This window comes from Zosterops lateralis (genome assembly GCF_965231275.1).
Source record: "Zosterops lateralis genome assembly, chromosome: 24".
Classification (NCBI taxonomy): domain Eukaryota; kingdom Metazoa; phylum Chordata; class Aves; order Passeriformes; family Zosteropidae; genus Zosterops; species Zosterops lateralis.
Genome location: NC_139784.1, coordinates 1,609,279 through 1,619,440, shown reverse-complemented (window position 1 = coordinate 1,619,440; position 10,162 = coordinate 1,609,279). Strand labels below are relative to the sequence as shown.

The following is a 10,162-nucleotide window of genomic DNA, read 5'->3' as shown; positions in this document are numbered from 1 at the left end:
AAGCCAGGGAACACTGAGTGAGCTGCCACCAATGCAGCCTCAGCACAGAGTCCAGAGAAGTCTGGATGAGATGTATCCCTCCTTCCCACACTCCCCAGCCATTCCCACGCTGTGAATCACCTCCCGGGATCGTGCTGTGCCACCCCTGCACCGCAGAAACCCAAACACCTCCAAGGAGGAGAGAGGGAAGAGCTCCCAGCAGCACCTCCTGCATCACCCAGGGCTGGAAATGAACCAGGGAACGTTCTCCCTGCATTGTCTGCCCATGGCAGCAGTAATGTCCTTGCCTGACAAGAGCTCTCCCCCAGCACAGCCGGGCAGCAGGAGACACCACACACTCTTCGCGGGACACTCTTTATCAAACACTCAACACATTTCCCAGTTTCTCTCTCTGAGAGCAGCCCTGAATCCGGAATTACTGCCCATCCTGGCACTCCAGAGCCACTTCATCAGGGTAGAAGGGCCCCTCCCACAATTAAAGAATGCTGGGTTTACTGCTGCTTCCCTTTGTTTGCAAAGTTAAATGAGCTCAGATCCGCAGGGGCGGCTCTGGCATTCCAGCGTTGTTTATCTGCAGTTAACGAGGGGCTCAGCTTTGGGAACCTGGCTCTGCTACTGCCAGTGTTCACCAACAGCACGAGAAAGACAATTTACAGTTCCAAGACCAAAGAGTTCCAAGGGTCTGCCTGACCCAACAGAGCAGAAGAAACAAGAGTGCTAAAGGACAGCTTCTCCAAGCAGAGCATTTACAGTCGAATTACAGAGGTTGGTCTGCCCAAAGATGTCCTTCTCCACATTAGCTCTTCACAACATGGTCAGTAAGTGATTTTAGGAAATACACCTGTACTGAGCTGCTGTGCCACAGAACCAGGGAGCTGCTCTCTGACAGCTCAGCAGGAACAGCAGCTCCATCTTCCTATTAAGCAATAACGACCCAGGATGCGTGCATTTTAATTAACACATCCATTTTTTGAGTGGATGTTGCCTCACATTCATTCTCAAGACAGGATGATCAACAATTTAATTACAGGGAATTGTTTCTTGTTGCATTGCATCTAAATCTCTTTTAAAAATGCCAAGGGAATGAACCACCACCCCAGTAGAGTAAGCTGTGGGCCTGGGATGCAGATCACAGGATTTTTGCCATATGAGGAGTGAGGACACCTCATGGATGCAAATTTCATCCCATTTATTTAGAAAAATTACCCTATGGCAAAAGGGACAATGTGAATATATGTTAATATTAAAAATACCCCCCTTGGAATTTGCCCTGTGAAAGGCCAGGATGCTGCTGTCCCTGAGGATTTCCAGCTCAGCCCAGCAGTGACACAGGGCAGCACCTGGCACTTAACTTCCCACGACTCTGATGTACCAAACACCACTCAGTCAGCAGCAGTTTAAGATGCAGCAGCTTGCAAGTATTTATTGCTCTATTTTTACAGAAAAAGCACATGACACAACTCCAGGGCATCAATTACTCCAGATCTTTTGATAGAAGGTCATTGCTTTATTGCATCCCAGGAGAATAGAGAAATGTGTTAAATCTTTTCATACTTCAAACCTTTGACCTCCCTGAGGGCAGGATGTGCCTGCACAGGAAGGAGCAGAGCAGCAGGGCCTGAGGAGGTGCATTCCCAACCTTGGTTTGTGAGCAGCAGCACAATCAGCTGCCCCAGATACAGGTTCAGGGCACTGCACCCGAAGCTCTTCCATTAACTTTAGCAATTTGGTTTCTTGGTTGGGTTTTTCTGTTCACAGACCAACACAGCTCTGCAATTCAATTCCTGGGGGTGTGAAAACCTTCTGGAGATGGTCAATGGGTGTTTCACCACAAAACTCTGGTCTCTGCCAGACAACCTCCCTGATGGGAGGCAGCAGCCTGAACACATCCTGCAGAGCCTCCGGGCTAAACCTCATCCTTCCCAAAGCCACTCCATTCCCAAAATCTCTGTCCCACTGCTCAGGGGTGTCACTGCACCAGCTCTCCCTAAAGCTCATCCCCTCCTGCACTTGTGAGGGCTCTTGAACATGTCCACCAACCCTGGAACAAAAAAAGATCACTCCATGATGTGGGGACCTACATTTCAGTTGTTTCCATGCTAAAAAAAGGAATCAGTGATAATTTCATTGCACTGAAGCTACATCCTGCCTGGTGGGTATTTCAGCAAAATGGAAGTGCCACCACTTTCTAAGGACTGCTCCTCTGTGGAGTCAAGCAGATATGATTTTATGCCAGAACTTCTTCAGTCAGGGTTTATCCTGAGCCTCAGGGTCTTCTCCTGAATGGCCTCTGTGGTCTGAGGCACAGAACCCAGAACAGGAGAGGAAAGGAGAAGATCTTGCTGTGCTCTGGTGAAAAAATTAACAGTAATACTAAAGAAATTCACACTTTAAATGATCTTCAAAAGTATTCTCTGACTTTTTAAAATACTTTTTCCTACTAAAAAAAAACTATTACCAAAGTTTAATTATTCTGGCAGGTCCACGTAACAGAGGAGGTGACACACCAGCACCCCAAGAACTAGAGATGGAGAGGCAGCACTAACATCTCCCTTTGGCAGTGACTTTTTAAGCACAAGCTGAGGACACACTAAGCTTCTGCAACACTGAGCCAAGCAACAAATTAATCAAAGATGAAAGGGCCAGATATCCCATGCAAACAAATATTCACATAGTCATCCAAATTTTATTCTAAATAATTCTAGAGTTTTTAACAAATTATGTGCCTTTATTTTAAATAATTCAACAGGGTAGAAGTCCTGAAAGCAGGCCACTAGTTGATTTGTGATGATTTCACAAGACAGTTATGAGGTTTGCAGATGTGATCACAGAAACACAGAGTCATGGAGAGTTTTCTCCCATTTCCCTGAAACATTGCTAGAAACCCATTTCATCATATTAAACACTAGGAAATACTAAAAAACCCTAAGTGACGATAGCAGGAACAGCACCAGGCTGCAAGAAGGAACTAAGTTGATTCATAAACGTTTCTTGAGTTGCCTGACAACGCCTGCATCTCTGAAGGCTGGTTCCATATGTTATCAGAAATCACCTTACAGCTTTAACCCATAAACATAAAGCCCAGCCCACATTATTTCAAAGGCCCTTCCAAACCATCCAACCTAAAACCACATTGTCTACATTTAGATATTTTTTAATAATTCACATAAATAATAAGCCAGATGTTATTAATTGTCTAGTGCTTTTTCAGGTATATTATATGGATTAAATGTAAGGAAGGAATTGTTCCCTGGGAGGGTGGGCAGGCCCTGGCACAGGGAAGCTGTGGCTGCCCCTGGATCCCTGGGAGTGTCCAAGGCCAGGCTGGAAGGGGCTTGGGGACACCTGGGACAGTGGAAGGTGTCCTGCCCATGGCAGGGGTGGCACTGGGTGGGTTTAAGGTCTCTCCAAACCTAAACCATTCAGGGATTCTGTGCTGGCTGCAGGAAGCACAAGAGAGCAGGGTTAGGCCAGCAATGCCTTTGGCAGCACAGGACACCAAGGGACTCAGTCAGTCCCTCAGCACATTCCCAGCCCTGGTGTCACCAGATGCCAGCAGGACCCTGTGCTCAGTCTCAGGCTCTCGAGAGGAGTGACAGCCCCACTCTGCAGGGTCAGACACCATCCAGTACCTGAGTGACCCAAAACCATTTCCAACCCAACACAAAGGGAATCTCTTCCAAGGAGCCAACAGGGCAGAGTCTTCTCTCAGTGGGTAAAGGCAACAGTGGCCCAAAGAAGTCCCCAAATAGCAGAGGAACAAAAATGGGTGTGTTACACCAGGGAAACCCCCTAAAACATGTCTAACCATGAATTGTTACACAAGTTCAGCTATCACAAAACTCATATTCCTTAAAGAAAACCACAGCAGTATCTCTGCTGAGGGAGCCTCACCAACATCCACACGAGTACCCTGCACACACAGGGCATGTGCAGCTCTGCTGCCAGAGGAGCACTGAGCTGCTCCCTGCCCCACCCCAGCCCCATCGGGCTCTCCAGCCTGTGCACACACAGGCAGAAATGCAGCTTGTGCTGGATCCACAGCCTGACCTCACTGGAACGAGGCACAGAAATCATCTGGCCTTTCTAGATCCCTTTGGGAACTAATTCCTGATGAAGTTCAAATCAATTAGTTACAGACAGCACCAGTGAACTTCCAGGGGCCCACTTGGTACAAGAGGTCCATAACCAGCTACAGACACAGCAGCTTCCCACCATTCCCTTTCCTGCAGATGCCTCACTGCTCTGCCTGCGTGCCTAATGATCCCCATGCAGAGATACAGAATAAATTATTACAGAAACAGCCATTATTTCTAATCATCATAAACTGTTTTTCCTGTAAACTTCAATCACTGCTAATCACCATCTCTTCCTTGCCATGGAGAGACCCAGTGCAATTAGGGGAGCAGAGTAACACACCTGAAACAGCATCACACAATCAGATATGGCTTATCATTCACCTGAATTATTCAAAATGTTACTAGAAGTTTAAATATTTTGTCTCTCTCATAGATCAGGACAGCCATTCATCTCTCCTTGTGAGAATGTACGTGCACAAATCAAATCACAGGAGTCCAATAAAAGAGATGAAGCCCTAAATGGCATTGCAGAACAGATTTGCAGGGCAGGAGGAGTCACTGAAGCTCCTCTTCCCATGCTGCAGGTTGAAGCACCTGTTAAAAACGCTGACAACAGAGCAGCACCTGTGCTCCAGCATCAGCCTCACCTGTTGTGCCTGGAGATATCACACACCTCCACCCTCCCACCAAGTGCTCCGTGTTTACCCCGGCACAGCTCCTGTGCCGCAGCCCCAGGGCTGCTCCCCCTCCCCTCAGCCTCCCCAGCACTGGGGCTGGCCCACGGGCCAGCTGGAAGGAGCACATGGCTCACGTGGAAAGCAATCCAAGGATCAGACCCAGCCTGGAGAGTGAGATGGAACACTCAGTTCAAGGACTCTCTCTGCAGCATTAAATAACCCGATAACTCTGCAACAACTGCATTTGCAGGCAAATCATGAAAACATTGAATACTAAGGAGCTTCCTGATAACCCAAGGAGAGCATCACCCATCCAACTGCCAGATTAGGAGGCAACTAAGCATCAATCTTTCCTTTAAATTCACATAAATCCCTCCATCCTTTACCAGGCTTCCAAGCTGGTCAGATAAAGGCACATTTTCTTAGGGTTTAAGTAGCAGAAAAGCTCAAAGCAGAAGAATAAAGCTGAGGTTGATCCTTCTCCTTCCTCCCCACATCCCCAGTCCCCAATCCCAGCACCCAGAGCATGCACCAGGGTGTTCCCTGAGGACACAGCTGGGAGGGCCCAGAGGAGCAGGGCCAAGGCAGGACCACTGCAGCCAGGCTGGTTTAGTCTCAGAACCACGTCCAGGGTGGGTAAAATGATCTCACCACTGATCAGAGCACTGGGCTCCTGTTCAGGGCAACAGAAAGCTGAAAAAAAAAAAAACAGTCAAGGCTCACAGATTTCCCTGGGTTAGTGCAAAAGGTGAGAAGAAGGAAAAAAAATGTGCAAGGAAGAAGGTGAGACCAGGAATCTGGAGCAGTGACAGAGGAAAAGCTCTTAATGAGAGACAGACCACAATTTGGGGGTTTTCTCAATTACTCAGCACATTTCAGGGGTGGCACTGGAGCACCTGTGATGCAGAGCACGTCACAGGGCCAGATTTGTCACCCCTGCTCTGCACCACAGCACTGCACCAGCTGCCCTCCATCCCCCAGCCCAGCACAAGGCAAAAAACATTCAGAAAACCAATTCCCAGCATTTCAGCCACTGAATTACTTGGCCTAGGGACAAGATTCCAGCATTAATGAAAAATGTGACTTTCCCAGGCTGATACCCAGCAAAGCATGACTGAGCTCTTGGCAAATAGCAGAGCAACCCAAACACATCCTGCAGCACCTGGACACCTGAAAAAGAGGGGATGTGCAGGCACCACAAGCAGGGATTTCACAGATGAGGCTGTTCCTCCATATTTTAAAGCCTTTCTGGCCACTTGCTGTTGTGATATACCACTAATAAGAGGGTTTTTTTGTTTGTTTGTTTTTTTAATTAATTCAGAATAAACCCATTGTAGAACCCTTAAGGTGCTTCCACACAACAAAAGGTGGAATTATAAACATTATAAAACAGCACCTGGCTGGATCCCACTGCAGAAAATCTCCCTGTATCCCATGGCACCAAGGGATCAGCAGGGTCTCACATCCCCTCTAGGAGACCCTAAAATCTTGCTGCACACCCCATGGAGACAGGGGCACCCCAGACTCACAGAGGCCCTTCAGGGAATCCCAAAATTCTGCCCCACATCCCAGAGCACCAAGGAATCATCCCCTGCCACAGCATCACTAAAGGTTCCTGCCCACAGCCCACGGGGAGAGGGGTCACAGAGCTCCACAGCACCCCGGGGCACCCCAAATCCTGACAGCAGCACCATCAGGGCATCCCACAACCCTGCCCCACAGCATAGGGAGAAGCAGCATCCCAGCCCCTGAGGGAACCCTAGACACTCATCCCATAGCACCAAGGGGTCCCCACAGCCTCCGAGTATCCACAGGAAACCCCAAAAATCCAGCTCTGCACCCCACAAGGCCACGGCAACCTCACGGCGCCCTTAGGGAACTCTAAATCCTGCCTCACACCCACACGGAGAGGGGTCACCCTGGACTCACAGAGCTCCTAAGGGAACCCCCACATTGCCAAGGGTCCAGCCGGGTCTCACAGCACCCCTGGGGGACCCTAAAATCCTGCCCCACAGGAAGACAGGTCACCCTTGCCCCGGCTCCTGAAGGAACCCCAGTCCTGTCCCACATGCCACATCACCAAGAGGCCACCTCAGCCTCTGGAAATCGCCGGGGAGCACTGGCAGAGGGGTCACCCCCAGCCGCCCACACCACTGCGAGGGTCTCCACAGCCCCACAGGACCGACAGGAACCCCCGCACCGCTGTGCTCCGGGGATCACCACAGCTTCACAGCACTGCCGAGGGACCCCCAGGGCTGAACGGCCTCCTGGCAGAGGGGCTACGAGAAGCTCCCGAAGCCGCGGTGGCGCAGGGAGGAGCGGGAGCGGAAGAGGGAGCAGGGGATGGGCGATAGCGGCCGGTCCGTGTCCCTCCCCCCCCCACACTTACCCGCCCCGCCATGTTGCCTGCCGCAGCGCCGACCGACAGGCCGTCCCCGCGGCGCGTGGGGGCGGGGCCTCTAGGGCGGGGAGGCCACGCCCCCTGCGCCATTCCGGCTTTCCATTGGTTACTCTACCCGCCGCTCAAGGCATTACCGGCCGCGTCACGGAACGACCTGCCCAGCGGCCTGACGGTAAGGGGCGGGGCGTTCTGCTGTCAGTCATCAGGAGAGCTGCGCCGATTGGTCAGTGTGGCGGGGTAGGCGGGGCCGAGGGTCGCAGTGGGAACTCACGGGAATCCGCGGGTGCCGAGCGTGGAATCGGGGAGAGCACGGGGGGAGCCCGGCCGGGAACGCGATGGCAGCCTGGAGGGGTCCGGTGTGGTCGGCTGGTTCCGGTCCAGCTCCAGGTTCTAGGTCTTAAGTCTAGGTCCCGGTCCCTATCCCGCGGTGCAGAGGGATGGGCCGAGCGCCGTGGTGTAAGGGTGAGCGGGGCCGGGCCCCCAGGCAACCCTTGCTTTAATTCTTTAGATTATTTCATTCTGGTTTAATGTCGTTTTGATTAAACATTAATAATTTTTATAACAAATTTTCATTATTTTAGTAACATTAATATATTAATGATAATATTTCTATTGTATTGTATAGCATTTAGTATGTTATAGTATTAATATAGTATGCTACATTTTATATATAATAAAACATAATAATACTAATTTAATACTTTTTTAAATTGTACATGTCTTTTAAAAATTTAATTCTGTTTTAATTTAATTTTTAATCTGGCTTTGGTTCTGTTCCTGCTCCAAAGGGGCCGCACAGCAGCTGTTGTAAACCAGGCATCGTTGTCTCCTTCGATGACATCTAATGGCTCAACCACTTCCCTGACGGGACTTCCCATTGGGCAGCACCTGGCCGACACTAATGGTTGTTTATATTTGTGATAACAATCACAGGTGTGTGTGAGCCTGGGAGGCAGGAATGGGAGCTCAGAGCTGCACCCAGCCCCTCGCAGGTGTCACACCGGGACGTGGCTCGTTCCTGGGCAGGGGACTCGGGGCTTCTCCAGCCCATCCGCAGCCCAGCTCTCCCCACACGGTGTCTGCTCTCTGCCCTCTGCTCCTGCACAGCCGGGTCCTGTCTGAGCACCCAGAGCTTCCAGCCAGGCTTTGGGATGTGGGTCCAGCTGGGATTCGCTTGAAATAGTCCTTTGGAGAAGCACTATTGGATTTGTTCTGGAGAAGCAGATCACCCTGGAGGGGTGGTGCTGAGAAGTGACAATGGTTCTTCACAGAGCTCACCCCCCTGTGTGGTGTTCAGCCAGAGATGAAATCCCAGCTGTGCTCTGAGGTTTGTGTTCTGAGGGAGGTGATGGCAGACACTCCAGCCCCAAAGCTCAGTGGTATCTGCAAAACCAACCCAAACATCCTGGGAGCTTTAATGCATTAGCAACCTGTCCCAGCAGCTTCCTGTGTGGGCTTTGACAGCATAATAAAATATTAATAGTGATTGTAACTGCTGGGTACTGCCTTGAACAGGTACCAGAGTCAGCTGGAACACAGAGGGGAACGCCAGGTCCATGGAAAACTGGCACTGAGGAGACTTTACCACACTGGCCAAAGTGGTCAATGCCCCAGACAGGTCCTAGGGGAAGAAGAAAGGGGGTCAGTGCCTAAATCTGCTGTAGGCTGATCCCAGCAGTGCAAGAATTCAGTCTCCTGCAGTGAGACCCTGTTGCTCCTGCCTGCAGCTGAGCAGTTTCACAGCCCCTCACTGTGCCAGCAAAACAGCTCTGGGAAGTGGTTGTTCAATATTGCAAACATTCCCTGTGCTTTGGGGTGGCAGCAGCCAGACCCCAACAGGACCTGAGCCCTGACCTGAGTGTGCTGACACCATTCTGCACAGCTGGAAAGGTGCCCAGCCAGGAGGCTCGGCCCAGCAGTGAGCTCTGGCTGAATGATGAGTTTTGTGGGGGATTCTTGCTGCTCTCAGCTTCCCAGATCTCTGCTCTGTGGCCTTAAGGGAGCCTCTTGCAGCAAGAAATGCAGGAAATGCAACGTATGAATTTGTAGGGAATAGCTGAGGGGGACGGTGAGGAGGTGGCTGTGCTTCCCCACTTTTCACCATTTCAAAAGGGGAAGAAAAACAAAACAAAGCTCCCTCAAACCAAGAACAAAGGTCACACCAACTGCTCTGCAGATCCAGGACTAAGGGATCCAGTTCATATCTGGCTGATCCTGAGCCAGCCCCAAATCCCTGCCCCACAGCTCTGCCCCACAGCCCTTCCCTGGGGAGGGAGCAAGGGATGGATCTGGGGTCTGGGACACTTTCTGAAACCATGACCTTCATTGATGACCCCCTCATCTCCTGGAGTGAATCCTCTGGCTTCCAGCAGGCAGAACAACTGTGTCTGGAGTCCCTGGGTGTGTTTAGGGAGGGGCTGGGCAGACCTGGCTCCCCAGGCTCACCCCGCTGCCCTCCCCATGGTCCTGTGGGCTGAGGAAGTCAGAGATGGATGGCAGCACAAAAGACCATAATTCATAAATAAGTGTGCTCCTGTGGGCACTTACTGCCCTGAGTGGCACAGAGAGGGGTGGCAGCAAAAATGCTGTCTCCAGATGCCTTAAAAACAGCTTGAGGGGTGCAAAATAAAATATCTTTAGAAGTGAAAACAAGTTGGGTTTGGCTTCAGAGCTTGTGGATTTTTCTTAGTAATTTTCAGTGAGAACAGTGATATTCGGGCACTGGCAGAGTACATAAACCAGCAGCAACAATGAAAAGTATAAACAAAAAATCACAGGCTATGCTCCCCTGCTTGTCCCAGCTCCCCCTGCCACCAGCTCCTCTGTGGCTTCTCTTCCAGCCAAGCACTCCTGGGGTTTGGGACTCCCCAGCAGGGCACAGAGCCTGCCACAGGCACTTGGGGACAGCTCTGTCACTGGTGACGGGCGACAGTGGGTTCCTCTTGCTCCTGTGTGTGATGAGCGGGACTGAGGAGATGGCTGGGACTGGTCAGGGCTGCTGGGGA

General features: G+C 50.9%; 1 protein-coding gene across 2 annotated transcripts in view; it reads right to left on the bottom strand.

Moving 5' to 3' along the window:
* Nucleotides 1-7,201, bottom strand: part of NSF (N-ethylmaleimide sensitive factor, vesicle fusing ATPase) — a 74,254-nt gene extending 67,053 nt beyond the window's left edge. For both annotated transcript variants that reach the window (XM_083877726.1, XM_083877725.1), the window contains exon 1: nucleotides 7,146-7,201. In XM_083877726.1, the coding sequence (XP_083733852.1) occupies nucleotides 7,146-7,157 (12 nt within the window). In that variant the 5' untranslated portion in view covers nucleotides 7,158-7,201. The remainder of the gene's footprint in view (nucleotides 1-7,145) is intronic.
* Nucleotides 7,202-10,162: the final 2,961 nt, after the last annotated feature.